This window comes from Leptidea sinapis, chromosome 45, assembly GCF_905404315.1.
Source record: "Leptidea sinapis chromosome 45, ilLepSina1.1, whole genome shotgun sequence".
NCBI lineage: Eukaryota > Metazoa > Arthropoda > Insecta > Lepidoptera > Pieridae > Leptidea > Leptidea sinapis.
Genome location: NC_066309.1, coordinates 3,034,524 through 3,054,804, shown reverse-complemented (window position 1 = coordinate 3,054,804; position 20,281 = coordinate 3,034,524). Strand labels below are relative to the sequence as shown.

General features: G+C 38.2%; 1 protein-coding gene across 1 annotated transcript in view; it reads right to left on the bottom strand.

Annotated features, from left to right (window-relative positions):
* The window catches only part of LOC126977447 (ATP-dependent DNA/RNA helicase DHX36-like), a 34,619-nt gene extending 23,494 nt beyond the window's left edge, over positions 1 to 11,125 (bottom strand). The window contains exons 1-3 of the mRNA XM_050826241.1: positions 10,682 to 11,125; positions 6,311 to 7,006; positions 3,357 to 3,526 (exon numbers count right to left, since the gene is read on the bottom strand). Coding sequence (XP_050682198.1) covers positions 3,357 to 3,526; positions 6,311 to 7,006; positions 10,682 to 10,876 — 1,061 coding nt within the window. The 5' untranslated portion in view covers positions 10,877 to 11,125. The remainder of the gene's footprint in view (positions 1 to 3,356; positions 3,527 to 6,310; positions 7,007 to 10,681) is intronic.
* Between the last annotated feature and the right edge of the window lie 9,156 nt (positions 11,126 to 20,281).

Sequence of the window (20,281 nt, the reverse complement as noted above, 5' to 3'; positions counted from 1 at the left end):
AAAATGTTTGAATATCTTACTTCTGTCACTTTTGCTGCATATATTAATTTCAAAGAGTGTCGTTTTTTTATGAATATAAGAGACGGGAAGAGCAGGACGTTCTGCTTATGGTAATTGATACGCCCTACCCATTACAATGCAGTGCCACTCAGGATTCTTGAAAAACCCAAAAAATCTGAGCGGCACTACAATTGCGCTCGTCACCTTGAGACATAAGATGTTAAGTCTCGTTTGCCCAGTAATTTCACTAGCTACGGCGCCCTTCGGACCGAAACACAGTAATGTTTACACATTATTGCTTCACGGCAGAAATAAGCGCCACTTCTCATTAAAGCTCAACTTCTTCGATGTTAATTAAGTTAAGTAGGTTTAGTTAATTTTTTGTATAAATATAAATAAATAACTTTTAAGTTAAGTTTTAGAGTGAAGCATTCGATCACTGTTTTAACTGCACGTCACAACTTTTGGCGGCAAAGATCGATTAGATTTTTTTTTATGGAATAGGAGGACAAACGAGCGTACGGGTCACCTGTTGTTAAGTGATCACCGCCACCCACAATCTCTTGCAACACCAGAGGAATCACAGGACCGTTGCCGGCCTTTAAGGAAGGTGTACGCGCTTTTTTTGAAGGTACCCATGTCGTATCGTCCCTGAAACACCGCACAAGGAAGCTCATTCCACAGCTTTGTAGTACGTGGAAGAAAGCTCCTTGAAAACCGCACTGTGGAGGACCGCCACACATCCAGATGGTGAGGATGATATCCTAACTTGTGGCGTGTCGTGCGAAGGTGGAATTCGGCGGCAGGAATCAGGTTAAACAGCTCTTCGGAACACTCCCCGTGATAAATGCGGTAGAAGACACACAATGAAGCGACGTCTCTACGCAACGCCAAGTGATCCAGCCGTTCACAGAGCACTGGGTCCCCGACAATTCGAGCTGCTCTGCGTTGCACGCAGTCAAATGGATCAAGCTGATACTGGGGTGCGCCAGACCAGAGATGACAGCAATACTTCATGTGTGGCCGGACCTGCGCTTTGTAGAGCGCTAGAATGTGGGCCGGCTTGAAGTATTGCCGTGCTCTATTAATGACGCCCAGTTTCTTTGAAGCCAATTTGGCTTTGCCTTCCAGATGACCACGAAATTGGCAATCGCTCGAGATTTCGAGACGCAGTATTCCGATACTAGGCGAGGCTTTGAGGGAAGTGTTGTCGAAGAGCGGTGATACAACAAATGGGGTTTTTTTAGTGGTAAACGCGCAAACTTGAGTCTTCTGGGGGTTAAATTGGACAAGGTTCAATTTTCCCCATTCCGCGAACTTCTCAAGAGAGGACACTCGATAGAAGACACAAGTTTCTCCCGGCACTGGTCGACGATTTCCCGAGAGAAACCTGCATGGCCCGTGTATATGGCATCACCAGTGCTGTCGTCTGCATAGCAATGAATGTTGGAGGTGTCCAACATATCATTGATTTGCAGAAGAAACAGCGTGGGAGACAGCACACAGCCTTGGGGCACTCCAGCATTCACGGGCTTCGGGTTCGAGCAATATCCGTCGACAACGACCTGTATGCTACACCCAGTGAGGAAGCTGGAGGTCCACTTGCACAAGCTCTCGGGAAGCCCAAGTGATGGAAGTTTGGAGAGGAGCGCCTTGTGCCATACACGATCAAAGGCCTTCGCCATATCCAGGCTTACTGCCAGGCCTTCCCCCTTGCTTTCAATAGCCGCAGCCCATCTATGTGTCAGGTATACCAGAAGATCACCTGCCGACCGACCACGGCGAAACCCGTATTGTCGGTCGTTGATCAACTGGTGACCCTCTAGGTATACCAAGAGCTGACGGCTAATTATGCTCTCCATAATTTTGGAGAGCAGGGAGGTAATAGCAATAGGCCTGTAGTTTGCCGGATCCGAACTGTCTCCTTTTTTTTGGATCGGATGGACAAGGGCTGACTTCCATGAGTCAGGGACTACGCCTTTAGAATAAGAGTGCCGGAATAAACGCGTTAGCGCCGGCGTCAACTCAGGGGCACACGTTCTAAGCACGATTGGAGAAATGCCATCCGGCCCGCTCGACTTCCTGACGTCCAACGAAAACAGAGCTCGCCTAACAGTTTTCTGTCTGAACTGTACTTCAGGCATAGAGCTCTGACACCGCGGGATGGTCGGCGGTGTTTTTCCGTTGTCGTCAAGAGTCGAGTTGGAGGCGAAAAAGAGTGCACAAGAGATCGGCTTTCTCTTCTGCCGTATGGGCCAGGGTGTCATTCCTCATGTGCAACGGCGGCATGGACGGCTGGCTGAAGTTACCAAGAGCAGCTTTCGACAACGACTAGAACTTGCGTGTTCCGGTCGGGTAACTGGAAAGCTGCTCGCCGATTTTGACGACGTGTTTTGATTTTGCACGGGCGATTTGCCGCTTAAAAAATCTGGAGGCACGGTTGTATTTCCTCTTAAGAACTATGCAGTTTGGATCCTTTGTGCCCAGCGCCGCAACCCAAGCTCGATACGCCTGTTTTTTGCAGTCAGATGCTGCTTTAACTGACGCATCGAACCAGGGCTGTGATCTGCCTGCCACCGATCGCCACCAGTCCTCGACACTAACCTATGCGAAACATAGCGGCACTAGGCCGCTACTTCACGCCGGTATTCTGTGCGAGTGTGGTAATTAACCCGGACGAGTCTGGCCCGATTGTGCTGACGTCAAAAGACGGCAGCGTGATTCTCCCACTTCTAAAAAGCCCTTAGTCGCCTCTTACGACACCCATGGGCCTGGGACTCCCCTATTCTTTTTACGCCCCGGGAAAAGTACAGGGCAAGAATAGAATGTCGACATTGAAATATACTTTGATATTTAATAGTAAAGATAGAAATTAATTAATGATTTAATTTTACTTAATTAATGACTTATTTTTTAATAAGTCTTAATATGGATTATGTTGAAATGCCTCGTAAATAAATAAATTTGCAGATATTGAGATTTCAAATACAATAATAATTAACTCATGGTCGCTCCAGGCAATGGAGAGGGCTATGCTCGGAGTTTCTCTGCTAGATCGACCAAATTTTGAACCGACTGCGAACTGAAGTGGCAGAGGGCAGGGCACATAGGGACAGATGGCCAGTGGGGGAGAAAAGTCCTCGAATGGCGACCATGTACCGGAACACGCAGTGTTGGTAAGCCCCCCACAAGATGGACCTACGATCTGGTCAAGATTGCCGGAATACGTTGGATGAGGGCAGCGCAGGACCGATCGTCGCGGAGAGATCTTCGGGGGAGTCCTTTGTCCAGCAGTGGACGTCTTCCCGCTAATGATGATGAAAGATTAAATAAATACTAAAATAAAATATACATACCGTTCTAGTCTCACACTATATCCAACAGATTTACCAACATTTTCAGCCCTCTCTTTTGCAACCCTCATTGCTAATGATGAGGCAGCAATTCGTCTTGGTTGAGTTACAAGGATTTTTAAATTAGCTCCTTTGCCATTACATAAAGCATCGTCTAATATAATCTGTGGTATCTGAAAATGAATGCAAAATACAGACATTTAAAAAAAAACTAGCTTTATATTTTGAATTGAAAACACTAGTCCAATCTAGTTTTAGGTCGTCTATTAAAACGCTTTCTTCGCAATAAGCACTTTATTAGAATATAATTATTATAATGACTTCACTTAATACTTGGAACAAAGAACTGATATGTATTTTAAGGCGACACCGCTGGTCAACTGTTGAAGATCAACTGGCTTGCTGATCGTTTGCATTAAACACGTTAGTAATCGAATGACAACTTACTGAGCAAAGACTAGGTTAAGTTGTCAGGAGGTAGATTAGAGAGAAACAATGTCTATGGAATTTAAAGTTCAGTAGACTATAGTTTTAATATTTGTAACACAAGCATTAATGTTTCATTTCGTACATATCTAAGCTCTATTGTAATTAGGATAAATTATGTCATTGATGTTAATATTATAAAAATCCTGGTCCCAAAATTAAGCTTTGAAACTAACGAGTTGGGTATCAAACTATGGGGACATGAAAAGAGCCTCCCCGCGTGGTGCTTAGTTTTATACCGATCACAAGCACCCGGCATCCCTGGAAGCAGCACTACACAAACAAAATCTGACTAATCTTTTCACCACGATGGCCACCTCTAAGAACCAAGCTCGCTGTAAACGGCCCTTATTAGAGCCCGCCTTGCCTATTAACATCGAGGGCTTCTCCTCAGACAAAGCAACTTTACTTGCTGAGCTGTAACGAGGAGCTACACGAGGCTACCGACCGAGCTATCACGGTTGCGGCTTTTTGGGCTGCCCGTATTTGAGGTGACCGTCGACTCGATACGAAGAAAAAGACTATGAGTTAGTAAATTGCTGATAGACATCAATGGATACATAACTAACATTAAAAATTAATCGACTATCATTTACAATGAAGTCAAATTTAAAATAAACTTTATTCAATTAGACTTAAAGTAAGTGATTTTAAAATCATCACTACAAATATTTCTTTTAAATTACTGAGAACATACAAGAAACTCAACTGAGTAGATATTTTCTATCAAATAGAGTATTTTACAATAATGGCTGTATACATAACAAATTAGTTTGTAAGGTGCTGCATCAATTAAATGAATCGTGTTTGAATAATATTAAATATTACATAAAAAGTAATAAAGAATAAATTGTATAAAATTAATTATCATATATTGTATCATATACAGGCGAAGCAGCACAGGGCACAGCAGATTTTGTTATATCGGTAGGTCACACTAACAGTTTGACGACAGTTGAATGCCGCCCTTCACGAAATTCGTCATGTAAAGAAACCCGACCTCTCTCAAATTCAGCAAACCATCGCCTCACAGTGCTCAAGCAAGGTGCTTCTCTCCCAAAAGCATTTTGAAGACGAGCGGCACAGTGTTGGGGAAGGAGAGAACTTTTAAAATCATAAAAAACTATAGCTCTAAAATCTTTTCGACTTCCAATTTCGTTGCGTACGTAGAACCTTAATGTGTGATAAAAATACAATTGACAAATGATTTCCCGCCAATTGTTTTTTTTTATTACTAAGAAGGTTGCAACGTTTCAAAAAATATAATATTCGAAATTCTGATAGTTTCGATTAGCTAGAAGTGCAAATCTTTTACCCCTTATTCATAATAGTCTGCTAACTTAAAGCATTGCTAATTCTCACCGTCTTCTTGCAACGTTTCATAAAATATAACATTCGAAATTCTGATAGTTTCGATTAGCTAGAAGTGCAAAACTTTTACCCCCTTATTCATAATAGTCTGCTAACTTAAAGCATTGCTAATTCTCACTCTGTCTTCTTCTATTGACCTAAGTCAGAATGAGAAAAAAAAAACACTCCTTAGCGGCTGTTTAGTTAGCGGACCATTCTGAATAAGGGGGTTAGTGTGCCCCATGTATAAACATACCGGAAGACGTAGTGTTGGTTGACCCCCCAAAAGATGGACCGACGATCTGGTTAAGATTGCCGCAGTAAGTTGGATGAGGGCAGCGCAGGACCGATCGTCATGGCGATCTTTGGCCATTGTCCATTATACGTACTAAGGCTAAGCGTATGAGTATGATTCTAACCATCCAGACTATTCAAAAAAGATATTTAAAGAGTTAATTATTGCCACGAACTAAAACGTCTTTCATAATATTATATATGTTCAATAAAGAAACCTACAAGGGACTTCTTGCGACGGCCTTAGCTTACAAAGAAACTAGATTCAACTAGAATAGGATTATTCTTTTACGACGCAAGTGTTCTTGCTGTCGCAGCATACGCTCGTGGCCTATGTCTGCCTCTTCTGCCCTGCCCAGCAAAAAACTGTACTGTGGTATGCAGCGTCACCTGCGTCTCATCATACGCTTTACCATAGAGCTTGAATACATTGTTTGTGTATGGTGCTTCATGAACATGATGGTTGTGATTACTGTCGTAATTAGTAATCACATCTAACAAATACAATATATTAATATTTAAATAATATAACACCTCCTTTGCACAGGAAGCCGGCTAGATTATGGGTACCACAACTGCGCCTATTTCTGCCGTGAGCAGTAATGTGTAAACATTACTGTGTTTCGGTCTGAGGGGCGCGGTAGCTAGTGAAATTACTGGGCAAATGAGACTTAATATCTTATATCTCAAGGTGAAGGCGTATCAATTACCATCAGCTGAACGCACTGCTTGTCTCGTGCCTTATTATCATAAAAAAATTGTATTAAAAATATACAAGACAGCAAAAGAGGATGAATTTGGCAACACAAATCAGGAAATGACTTTACCTGTGTTGATTTTCCACAACCTGTCTCACCACTTAAAACAATAACTTGATTTGTTTTGATCATATTTAATATTCGCTCCCTCTCCTTATAGGTTGGCAGCATTTCCCGAAGCTCTAACATGCTTTTATATGACTTTTGATGTTTCATAACATCATATTCCATTTGATACGTGGCATTCATCTTTACAATATCAGGGCCCGTGTTACCTACTAATATTCTTTGATTGATACATTCCTTTAACTTTTCTTCAAAGCTACCGGTTATTATATCCATGTAGCCATATTTGAAATGGTTCTGTTCTCTTAAATCAAGGAATCTATCTTTATCGGAATCATCTAACTCAACCACACTCTCTGGTTTAACGGTATTTAAATTATGTTCAAGTTTTTCAATCTCCTCTTTAATAGCATAAGCGTTAATATTATTAAAACTCAATTTGCTGCTTTGATCATCAGTCATACTCTTACTTGCGTCATTATTGAGATCATTTGAAGATGTCCTTGTTACTTTAGATGATTCAGCATTATCTTCACCACCTTCAATCTTGATAGTGGGATGATTATTTTGTGAGCTTTTAGAATTAAAATCCATTCTTAAATCTGGTATAGAAATATTTTCTTTCACAGCTATCTTTTCAATAGCAATTATATTTTCATCCACAGTGTTCAGAACACATTGTGGTATTTTAAGGTTAATCTAGAAATAATATCAATATTATAAAAAGGTCAAAACTAAATAATAAAATAAACATATTCATTGTGTGTCTTCCACCGCATCCAAGGAGCAGTTTGACCTGATTCCTGCCGCTGAATTCAACATTCACACAACACGCCACAAATTATGATATCATCCCCACCATCTGGATGTGTTGTGTTCCTATACAGTGCGGTTTTCAAGGAACTTTCTTTCACGTACAACCAAGCTGTGAGGTTTTTTGTTTCTGGTGTTTCCAGGACGATAGGACATGGGTACCTGCAAAAAAGTGCATACCCTTTTTTTAGGGCCGGCAACACTCTTGTGATTTCTCTGGTGTGAAAGCAAGAAAATGTGTGGGGTTGTGATCACTTAGCATCAGATGACTCTCATTTTGTTGATGCTCGTTACCATAAAAAAAAAACAAGCAAAGGGGAGACCAAGAGACTGGGTCTCCTTGTAGGTTTTCCATCATAAATATTGTCAACAATCAAGTCCAGTAGCAAGTCCTCTTGAAGTCAAACCTCGATAAAAAAGCTACAAACCACCAGGAAATTGATTTTACCAAAATATGAAAAAAACTACTCTATAGCTTGGAGAAAAATAAAATTACAACTTTAAGAATGTTGACAATGTACATTTCTATATATATACAGAAAATGGTCTTTGTTTGAGGCTCAAGCACTCCTAAAACACTGATTGTATCGACATGAAATTAACACCATTCAATGCGAAATTTATCCTAGATGCTTTATGGCTACTTATTTTTTTATGGTATTTGTAATGAGATGAATAAAATTTTATTTATTTCTTTTCAAAAATCGCCAGTGAAGCGGGATGCAATGACTAGGTGTTTAATAAAAATATATAATGTTTCATATTATCATTTAACTAGCAATTAATAATGTTTATTTACTTCACCAGTCAAAATAAGTTTGAACAAATCTTAAATTCTAACAGTCAAACATTTCTTGACAAAATTTGCTTTAATTTGGTTTATAAGTTGAAAACCCTATGACTCTAATTTTTAACATCTCCGATCAAGATTAAGTAGGTATCTACTGTAATAATTTTATGAAATTATTCTTCTAATAGTCAATATAAGTAAAATTTTTGATTTATATAGAAGACAAAAATAGTAATATATCTAGACATGAATTATAATTTTGCCTAAGCCTATGTTCAAGTTGCACTCATGGTATTCAGCCATATCTATGTTTATATTCTCATATTACTGAATGCACAACATTATTTTCTATTATTTCTTTTTTTATAGTATTTTCCTGAGCTCTGGAAGGTTTCCCAGGTAATAATGATCTATAAGAACGGTAAACAACCAAATGAAGCTTCTTCTTATCGCCCAATCAGCTTACTCCCGGTTCTCTCAAAGGTTTTTGAAAAAAATATGCTCATGAGATTGTCTGTATCACTAACAGAACACGAGATCATTCCGCCAACACCATTCTACCATTGAACAGGTCCACAGAGTTTTCGAAAAGATCAAAAACTCAGTGGAAGACAAAGGCTTTTTATAAGGTGTGGTATAACAGCCTTCTCTGCAAAATAAAGAGTTAACTCCCACACTCCTACTTCGAAATTAAAAGTAAAAGAAGAGGATGCCCACTCTGAATTCTACAACTGTAATGCAGATGTTCCGCAGGGTTCAGTCTTAGGCCCATCTCTTTACTGCTTATATAATGCGGATCTTCCAACCTCAGAAGGTGTTATGTCAGCAACCTTTGCTGATGACACGGCGATCCTGGCAAGCAACACTAATCCTGACATAGCATCCAAAACTCTACAATCCCATCTAGACAAAATTAGTATCTCGATGAAAACTCGGATGATCAAGGCAAGTGCCTCAAAATCATCACAAATCACCTTCTCCCTCAGACGGAGCAACTGTCCTCCAGTTACCCAGTCTGTGAACCAGTAAAATACTTGGGAATTCACCTGGATCTCATCCCCTTATACCACCTGCTTATAGTATAAGCTACTGATTGCAAATAGTTACATTATATTTAAAAAAAAACCTATGCCTTTTGATGATAAAATTATTAAATAAAAATATTTTTATTTAATAATTTTATTATTTTACTTGTCATTTAGAAGAGGGATTGCTTGATGGAGGCAAGACAGCTGATTCTGCTTTAAAATTACCCTTTAACCTGGACATGGCACAAGTGCTGCATGAAACCAAATTTATTGTTAGGGATGAGTGTACTATGGCCCATAAGAAAGGCATTGAAGCTCTAAATAGGACTCTCCAAGATATAAGGAATTGTAATTGACTTTTTTTTTTAATGAATATATGGGACGAGACGAGCAGGACGATCAGATGATGGTAATTGATACTCCCTGCCCATTATAATGCAGTGCCACTCAGGATTCTTGGAAAGTCCAAAAATTTTGAGTGCCACTACAATTGCACTCGTCACCTTGAGAGATAAGATGTTAAGTCTCATTTGCACAGTAATTTCCAAACCAAAACAAAGTAATGTTTACATTTTACTGCTTCACAGCAGAAATAGGCGCCGTTATGATACCCATAATCTAGCCGGCATCCTAGGCAAAGGAGCCTCCTACTGGTAAATGGACTTATGGGAGGAGTTACGGTACTATTGGCTGGTGACTTCAGATAGTTGTCTCACAATGGGGACATGAAGATGAAGTGAAGTCACCAGTTCTGTGGCCTAAAGTTAATATTTTGTCCTTAAAAGTAAATATAGGGTGTCCATCTTCAACATTATTGAAAGGCGGAGGAGTTCTCCAATTTGTTGCTAGACATTGGTGATGGAAACATTTTGGAGGAGTGATGTAAAATAAACATTCAGAATAATCTTGGCCATGTTGTGAGAGATCTGACTAGCTTAACGGACAGGATCTACCCCAATATTGTTCAATCTGGAGTGAATTGTGCTGCATGGCTGAGAGAAAGAGCTATTCTTTCTCCAAGAAAAGACTCAGCCAACAGTATTAATAATTTTTTAGTTAGTTAAAATTAAGTATGAATCTTATTATTATTATTATTTTGACACTGTATTGGAGGTTGATGATGCTGTGCATTATTCTGTAGAGTTTCTTCACACTCTTGAGCCACCAGGAATACCACGTCACATCCTATACCTCAAAGTTCGGGCTCCAATTATGTTAATGCACAATCTAAACCCTCCAAAACTGTGCAATGGAACCAGACTTCAGGTCAAGACCTTGCATGTGATTGAAGCCACCATTTTTAGTGGAGTCAACCTAGGGTAAACAGTCTTTATCCCTAGGACCTTGATACCAACGGATTATTATAAAAATAGAACTGTCATCTCATTATTCCAAAAAAAAAATGTAAATTGCAACATCTTTAAGTATCAACTATGAAGTGCTGTTTTTACTAGTGGTAGGACTTTTGTTGATAAGTTTGATTGCCCTTCCCGCAGGAAAATAATCTCATAGGAAATCAGAAATTATATGAGTTCTTAGTAGAGGAAACTGCTAGTAGAATTATAAAACCGTTGCATTGCAAAATATAATATTTTTAAATTAATTAAGATAATGCGGGCAACCTGTGTGTTTTGGAAAATATAAAGAAATATTTTCGAAAGTACAGTAAACAGTAACATAATAGTAGTAAGTAGGTGACTTTTATTGCATGCCATACCTTACTAGAGAGATGTAAGTACTTACAAATTTTTCCTTCGGTTGTGTTTCACTTTGATGTTTATAGTACATTCCAATTTCTCTGCCTCTTAACCCTGGAGGTCTTTTAATCCCATTTTCGCCTAGCCATTTCGATTTTCCACCTCGGCTTGAATACTTCTTCTTCCATTTTTGATTATCCATTTTTGATAACATCTTAAACACTGCTCTTATTAAAAGCATAAAGTTTGATATTATATTTTAAATATCAATAAAATCCCGAAGTACGATATTGATGGCGCTCATGGACCATTTGCCGGATACTGTAAATACCGATATAGAGGTAAACGCGGCTTTACATTTTTTTAAATGTTAATTATTATCATCGCCTGAAACTGAATTAGCGTCCAAAAACATTGTAACCCTAACAAAACCTCGTTAGAGTTAAAATTATATCGTTTATCCAAAACACGCACTACCCGAACGTGTTCACGACATACACTGACGGACACAGAGCAACAGGGGTGGGACAGTCGCCCTAGAGTGAAGTTTTCAAAAAACTGTAGTGCCATCTGTTAGTTGGCCCCAAAATTAAAGCTTTGTCAGCTGTCACTCGCTTTGAAACCTGCCCACTTGTCATAAAATGGCGGCTACTTCTAGCGTTTGCGTACCTATGTATGTAGCTCTCGTGTTTCATTTTGCATATTTTTGGTATTGAAATCGAAGTGTAAGTGCGTCGAGTCGAGCCTTGTGTTCCTCTGCCTTGCTGTTGTGAATTCACTCCAAAAATCTCCTTATTCTGTGAATTTCTACTTTTCGTGATAGAGACACTTTTGTTTGTGGAATTTATGAACTTTGGTGTAATGCCGAGACGTTGTGCTTTCGGTTGTGCGCTCCGTGGTAAGTAAATTATTCTCTTAAATCTTAACAGTATAGTTTATTGACTAATCTTGTGATAAATAAAGAATCATATAAGGTTGGTTCTACTACAGGTCCGTAGATTGAATTTGCAATCATGGTTAAAATTATTATAAACATACCGGTTTTCTGTATCTTGCCCCAAAGATTAAACTCCAATCCATCACATCACCTTATGTCAGACTTCAGACTCCCCCTGACTTATATGGTTTAACACACTTAATAATAATTGACAGCTGTGCTGGCTTCTGACACAGTTTTTATCAAGAGAAAAGTCAATATATGAGTCCAAAATCTAATAGTAGCCCAATGGTCATAATAATAGGTTATCACAATTTGTCTGATGGCTTTAATAGTCACTCAATTTATTTAATAATAGTGTTTATTATTTTCAGAGATTCCAATGCATCATTTCCCAGATGCTGTCAAATTTCCTGAGCAGTTTAAAACTTGGGTCAGTCTTGTTGGTAGAAACCCTGAAACATCTGATTTTGAATATTATAAGATGAAGTGAATTTGTGATATACACTTTTCTGGCAGACACAGAAATCGTAATCAACGGCTAAGCACATTGGCAGTTCCGATGCTTCATCTGCCTGATAAGTCCCCTAATTTAACACATATTGAGTTAATATTCGATTCTATTCCTTATTCTGTCAGATTTAGTCACACCACTAAGAATCTTTGTTGAGTTGATGGTTTTTTTAAAGGTATATTGTATCATTCTGGAAACACCTGATTTTCTTACACAGTTGTGATTACAAAATTCAATGGTTGCATTTCTAGCTGAAACTGGTTCATTATCAGTGTAAATCATTAAACTAATAAAACATAATCTTTACATATTCACATTAATTTTCAGGACAAGTTCAGAGTCAAGTAATCTTAGGACAAGCTTCATCCACACAACATTTACTGCCTACAATAATACAGCAAGACTGTTCAGGTAATAACAATATTTTATACACTTTATTATATATTATGAATGTCAAAAATAATACATTTTTCCATTTACCACAACTTTGAAAAAGCTTGAGATGAGAAGAAGTGGCAGATAACTCATTCCCATTCTTTTAAATGAAAATTGACCTATCATGATATAATTTATACCAAAAGAGTATTGTAATTATTAATAAATGTGTGTGTCGTAAAGGTTACTATAACATAAATGACATTCTTAATGATACCACAGAAATGGCATGGAGCGGCCACCCTCAGGGTATTAAATAATTAATTTTATTATATGATTTAACATCGTCTCTAAGTGTAAAATCTGTCAAAATTTAGCCCAAAATTTAAATAAATAAGTATTATTTCCAATTTCAGATGCATCTCAACAATTTGCTTCAGCAATGTACTTCATGCTGGAACATAATTATAGTGTTATTAGCAAGCCTAAAAGAACAGCTGGAAAAGGTATTAATATTATTATACTAATTTTACAAATGGGAAAGATTCTGATTTCTTTTAAAAATATTGTTTTTATACTTTTTTATCCAAAAAGAGCTGAATAAATTTGTATGAAATTTGGCATAATTTATAATCTTTTGTCAGGGTGGGCAAAGTAGTTCCCTCATAGTCTTGGAGCTGGGGACAAAAATCAGCAAGATTTTTGTAATGGCCCATCATTTCTTTTGTAGTATGTGAGGCAACAAAGTTAGGGAGTAGCACACCTGATGATGATGGGCTTTCATGTAATATTACAACACACATAAGAAATTAAACATAATAAGAAATTCTAAAGGTTTTTATTTAACAAACATTAACCATGAATGTGACAGTAATTTTATAACAGCAGATTAATGCATGACTTGACATAAGACTATTTAGCCAAATGTCTTTTTTGATGAAGGCTGCATTGGTACCTGATAGGATTGAGAACAGCTAATGTCCGTGTGGGAATGAAATTTTGAATATATTTTTATTCATTACTAGCTGACCCAACAGACGTGGTGCTGTACATATTAAATTCTTCTTCTTATCACAACCTTTACTGGACTTCCACAAAAAATTCAAGAATAAAATTAACCAAATCGATCCAGCCATTCTCGAGTTTTAGCAAGACTAACGAACAGCAATTCATTTATATATATATAAACTTTAAGACTGAATCTACTATACAATTTGTAAATGAAACATTCTTTCACAGATCTAATGGCTCCACAGCGCACAAAGATCAAGCGTCTTCAAACAGAAATATCGCACTTGCGAAAAAAAGGACAATCCTTCAAAGCAAGGTTGGCAAAAAGTGCTGAAGATTTGTCCAGCAGCAATGTGTTTCAACATTTTGCTATGAAATTTAAGAAAACAGCTAAATTATTTTTAAGTATGCAGTTGCAAGCATCAAAAAACCCAAAAATGATAGAAATAGCAATGATTATATAAAATCAAAAGAATACAATAATAAAAAATGGTTATGTTATCCCAATCAAGAATTAGAAAATTGCTTCCATGACATTCAAAATATAATAACTGGGATCTTAAAAACAGATATACCCAAAAAATATATAAAAAAGAATATTATACAAATAGCAGATGTGATGGTAGATTATCCTTTTAATTGCACCACACATATTGAAAAGTTGAAACAATATTTTACAGCTGCCCAACAATATTATGATAAACATAAATATTATAAAAATAAAAAATAATATGCAAACATTGCTTTTTATTTCTCCCTCCCAATTACCTCAATTAGTCATACCAACACTACTCAATCCTATCCTTTATGTTCTATGTTGTAGCAAAATTAAATATCTAACTCTACGCGCAATTTCAACATGGTAAAACATTGCAATACCTACATTAAAAAGTAGAATTAGTTATTTAATTGCGTCACAACATTAAAAATTAATTTTATAATTTCGAGATATATAAATATAGTTATTTTCGGGGCCAATTTCCAGATGGCGCTAGTCGTCAAATAGACAGCTCATAATGCGTAGAGAGGGCTCTCTTTTCCCTATATATTATTATACTCTTTGCAGAGAAATGAGAATTTAAACACTACGTTCAACACAGAGTACCTTTGTATTATCTAGATACTGGAATATACTAGTAACTGACGGATCACGGAAGTAACCGAACAAAGCAGACAGAATTGACAATTAACACCTAACCGTACCTACACCGGTGACTGAAATCTGCATGTAAATTTCACTTAAAACTTCACTGCACTACAAGTTACAACGCCTCCAAAAGATTAACCTTTGACAAATTTTGGCATTGACCAATAAACAATCACGCTCAAAAATTTTCTGAAGCAAAACTCTGTCTCCACGTCTAATTTATCTACCGCACTTGGAAATCAATACAAAGTGTTAAGTGAAAAACTATCCAAGTAACAGCATATCCAAACTTCAAAAGGATGGAGTGTATTTCAGGTAATTGACCGCTTAAATTATCAAAATTGTGTATACTTATTAACAAAACCAATGTAACGTTTTTAATCATTTTGCTAAATTGTTAAATTTCAATTGCTAAAACATAATGTTCGTGTCTGGTGTTCAAGTTTTATGTCTGCTGAACTTAAGGAGTGAAAGCTACAAGGTAATGATGTGATGATTAATTTAATTTTTAAGTTTTTTCATATTTTCTCATGAGTATTATATTATCTTTATATATATAATTCTTCTATACGTGTGTTGACAGAGAACTCCTCTTTAACAGCTGGGCCAAAGTTAGTGAATTTTTCTGTGTCTTCAGGTTGGTTTAGATTCACAATTCAACTACCTCCACAACGGCTGGACCGATTTTGATGATTTTGTGTGTGTTCCAGTGAATTTGAGATTCGTTTAGATTCTCAATTCAGTCCATATATAATTTTCCTGCCCATGACATGTGTATGGTAGTGAACTCCACCTAACGGCTGGACCGATTTTTTAAATTTAAGACGTGTGTACAGCACAACGTGTGTCGGATCCGCTAGTATATTATGATTTGTAATACCAAACATAATGTATATTTAGAGACTGAGCGTTTGGAGGAATATATATTTTAATTCAGATACACGATATTTATACAAAATCCTTAAAACTAATTAGCCAATTACAGTTGCTATAATAAAAATTATTTACAAAATTTAGAAATTACTTGTGTAGACTCGATGGTTACTCACGACGACTCACTGAAACGACGATGTACTAATCCAGCAAGCCAAAAGTATTTATCTAAAAATATATTCTAATGGCTATTGATGACCACTAGAGATTTAAAGTCCAATTCGCGAGTTTCAATAATGCGACGTTTATAGTTGCGCGCGCGATTCGGGTCGCGTCGGACGTTTCCGATTGAGCGTGAGACGTATGCGATTTCGAATAGAATGAGTACGTTAAAGTGTAATAATTGTCATCTCGTTGTGGATGAGCTTTTAGCTTACATCCAAAATAAAGTTTCAATAGCCGATGAAGTGAGTTTGGTGCAAATATGTGCGTCTGCTTTCTCACGTGAACAAATTGAGATAGCGAATAGCTTACTTCTGGAAGCATTACCAGCGGATCTACGCACAAAAACTTTACGCAAAGGAAAAGGCAAGGAAAACCGCCTTTTGCACGACATCATAAGTGTATTTAAGGTAACTGATCCTGATGCACTGTGTTTGTGGCCAGGCATTTGGAAAAATTACCACCTATAACTTTCGACCATCTGGACATCTCCAAACTGCTCAAGGATTTGATGCTAGCACAGGCGGAGATCAAAAGCATGAAATCCTCATATGCAACTGTTGAGCAGCTAGAAAATGTCAAAAAGGAATGCTTGAGCGGAAAATTACCTTCGCCGCCACTTTCGATTATGAAAGTAAATATGAAAAGAGGAGGATACTTTGATAGCGGACCGATAGGTTTGTCCCAATTAGACGACACTATCGTTACAACGCCGTTGGAACAATTTAACTATGAGACATCTCCGAGGGAATATAATTCAAATTATAGAAGTATTGATTTCAGTAAAGCGGAGGGTAGTAACTCAGTGCAGTTTCAAAGCACTGTATCTAAACATTCGACCGACGATTGCGTCACACGCGCCGACCGCGGCATTATGCGAGTTGGCACTGAGTCATCAGGCACGTCGAGCGAACCGAATAGTCAGCTGGGTGCGACACCGCAAATTCGATCATATGCAGGGGTCGCTAAGGTACATAATCCAAATGAAGGCTGGACAGTGGTGCAAAAGAAGTCACAAAAATCCAAAAACCGCCTTATTGGCAAAATGGGAAATTTTGTGGTAGAATCAGACGAAAAATTCAGGGCGGCCGATAGAAAGATACTCTTATTTATAACAAACGTACATAAAGACACAGCAGAATCGGATATAATTAAATATATTGAGAATAAAACTCAGGAAAGTATTGTGAGTCTAGAGAAAAATTCAATTAAACGGCAATGTGAACACGACGCTTATAAGATTTTTGTTTCACAAAGCAAGCTACCTTTGAACCTTGATGAGAATCTATGGCCACAGGGAATTATTTTTCGACGATTTGTGCACTTTAAGCTTAAACCCAAATTAAAATCAAATGAAACACCTATCACACAGGTGGCGCTGAAAAACTTGCCTATTGTTAATGGATAAAAACATAACATGTAAATTTGTTTCATTTAATTGTAAGAATGTAAAGCGTTCTGCACAATGTATTCGTGAGCTATGTAAATCCTCACATTTAATCGCTTTACAAGAATGCTGGTTGCTCAAGGAGGAGCTTTGTTTCCTTGACACAATAAGCGAGGACTTCAGCTCCACAGGAGTATCTGCGATAGACACTTCTACTGGTATTCTACGTGGGAGACCATACGGAGGCGTTGCGCTGTTGTGGAAACGTAGTGTTTTTCAAAATGTGTCCATTATTCAGTGTAATAACCCGCGTATTTGCGCTATCAAAGTAGTGTTACAAGAGAAATCGTTCGTAGTGATGAGTGTATATATGCCTACGGATTCACTTGCAAACCTAATGGATTTTACGGACGTACTAAGTTCGGTAAGTGCTATTATTGACAGTTATGGGGAAAACTACGTATACATACTTGGGGACTACAATGCACACCCTTTTGAGCGGTTTTACCATGAACTTACTCAGTTCTGCTTAGAACAAGAGTGGACTTGTGTTGATACTGAGATATTAGGTTTACGGTCCGAGACATATACATTTATAAGTGAAACTCACGGATCCAAGCGGTGGCTCGATCATTGTTTAACTACTAAAGCCGCTCTTGACTCTGTGAGTAACGTTTATGTATTATATGATGTATTATGGCCTGACCACTTTCCTCTGGTCGTAGAATGTAATTCAAACGTGTTATTACCAAAGAAAGTTTGTAAAAATACCTCTCTAAATGAGGTTTATTGGGGAGAGAGTAGCCAAGTGCAAATAAATACATACCAGAGGGAATGTCATGAAAGGCTAAGACTAATTGACTTCCCACATGGGCTTCAGTATTGCTGTGACCATACTTGTAACGACTCTGAGCATAGAAATGCCATAACTAAGTTGTACAGTGACATCGTTAAAGCTTTAATTGAGGCTTCCGGGGCGGGTCGAAAGAGTATGTACCGTGTAGCCAAAAAGAGAGTGATAGGCTGGAATAAGCATGTAGCCGAAGCGCACGGGGAGGCAAGGCAAAAGTTTCGGTGGTGGCTGTGGTATGGGAGGCCAACCTCAGGATATGTTTATAGGGAAATGTGCGAGGCTAGAAGAATTTTCAAATCTCGTTTAAAATGGTGTCAAAACCGTCAGGATCAAATTAAAATGGATATTCTAGCTTCGCACCATTCGAAAAATGATTTTCGCGGGTTTTGGAAGAATACCAATAGAATGAACAGTAAGCCGTCCCTCCCTGTGAGCGTTGGTGGCGTGTGTGAGCCTGAAACTATATGTAATATGTTTATGGACCACTTTTGTGTGAAGCCGCTACGGGGGACTTCTGAATCGGTGCTCAATGTTCAGTCCAACATGGAAATTGATATCAATTTCAAGTGTAAAGAAATAGCACATACCATCAAACATATGACCAGAGGTAAATATCCAGGCCATGACGGACTGAGCATTGAGCATCTTCAATATGCTGGGACACATCTTCCCAGGGTTTTGTCAATGCTGTACAGCTTTTGTGTGAGTCATAGTTTTATGCCGGACGAGATGATACGTACAATAGTTGTGCCTATTGTAAAAAACAAAACCAGCGACCTGGCTGATAAAAACAACCAATTTCATTGGCTACGGTCATCTCAAAGGTGTTTGACAGCATGCTTAATATGCAGTTAAATAAGTTTATAAAGCCTCATGACAACCAGTTTGGATTTCAACCTGGATTGTCTACAGAGAGTGCTATACTATGTGTTGAGAGTGCTGTCACATACTATACTAAGCGCAAGACTCCAGTTTATGCCTGTTTTCTTGACTTGTCGAAGGCGTTTTATCTGGTTTCATACGATATCTTATGGCAAAAAATGGGAGAGGTTGGAATACCTTCTGAGATCATCAATATTTTCAAATTTTGCTATGAAAACCAGGTCAGCCATGTCAGATGGGCGGGAGTCTTGTCAGATCCATGTGGGTTGGAGTGCGGGGTGAGGTAGGGAGGATTGAGCTCACCAACGCTCTTCAACCTATATGTAAATGATTTGATTGACGAGCTCAGTGGCACCAGGGTCAGCTGCTTCATAGACGGAACTTGTGTCAACAATATAAGCTACGCAGACGACATAGTGCTGCTCAGTACGTCTATTTGTGGTCTCAGACAACTGATGGCCATATGTGAGGCTTATGTGGGAGGACATGGTCTTGCCTATAACGCTAAAAAAAGTAAAGTGATGGTCTTTGAGGCCGGTGGTAAAACACCAAATGAAGTACCACCTGTAATGCTCAATGGTACAGCGTTGGAGAGAGTATCTACGTTTAAATATCTTGGCCATATGTTGACTTCCGACCTCAGGGACGACACGGAAATCGAGAGAGAACGGAGGGCGTTGTCAGTGAGAGCGAATATGCTGGCTAGCAGATTCGTGCGTTGCTCAAACAGCGTCAAGATTACGCTGTTCAGAGCCTTTTGTACAACTTTCTACACGTGCAACCTGTGGGCCATGTACTCTCAAAAATCCTACAACGCGCTTCGTGTTGAATATAAAATGCTTTCAGGGTGCTGATGGGGCTGCCCCGATTTTGTAGCGCATCAGGGATGTTCGCGGAAGCACGGGTCGACTGTTTTTATGCGACTGTACGGAAAAGATGTGAATCCCTGGTGAGCAGAGTGCGGGGCAGTACCAACAGCATTCTAAAGATGATTGCGAGCAGGTTGGATTGAAGATATGTGGGTCATTGCTGCAGTATTTCTAACGGAATGGTGCAGCGGTGACACACATCTGTAACTTAATAAGTAATAGGTTTAGGATAAGTACTAACATAGAAAATAAGTTTGCTGTATTACGAACAATTAATATGAGTCATGATACTCGAAATAAAGATTTATTATTATTATTATTATATTGTTCTTAATATCGTGTTCAGTAGTATTTTTTTGTAGTGCGAGACAGATAAATAGCGCTTTTTTATTTGTTTACTGAAATTTGTGTTGAACTCATCAAGGTGCCGCGCATAAACTTCTAAATTATATATAAATTAATATCACGGACAGACTTCGCTGTAGGATCTATTGATGAGCAATCTAGACCTGAACGACGAGCGTTCATATGGTTTGTTGTCGTTTGCCACGTCGGGCTTTGAACGATATCACGATA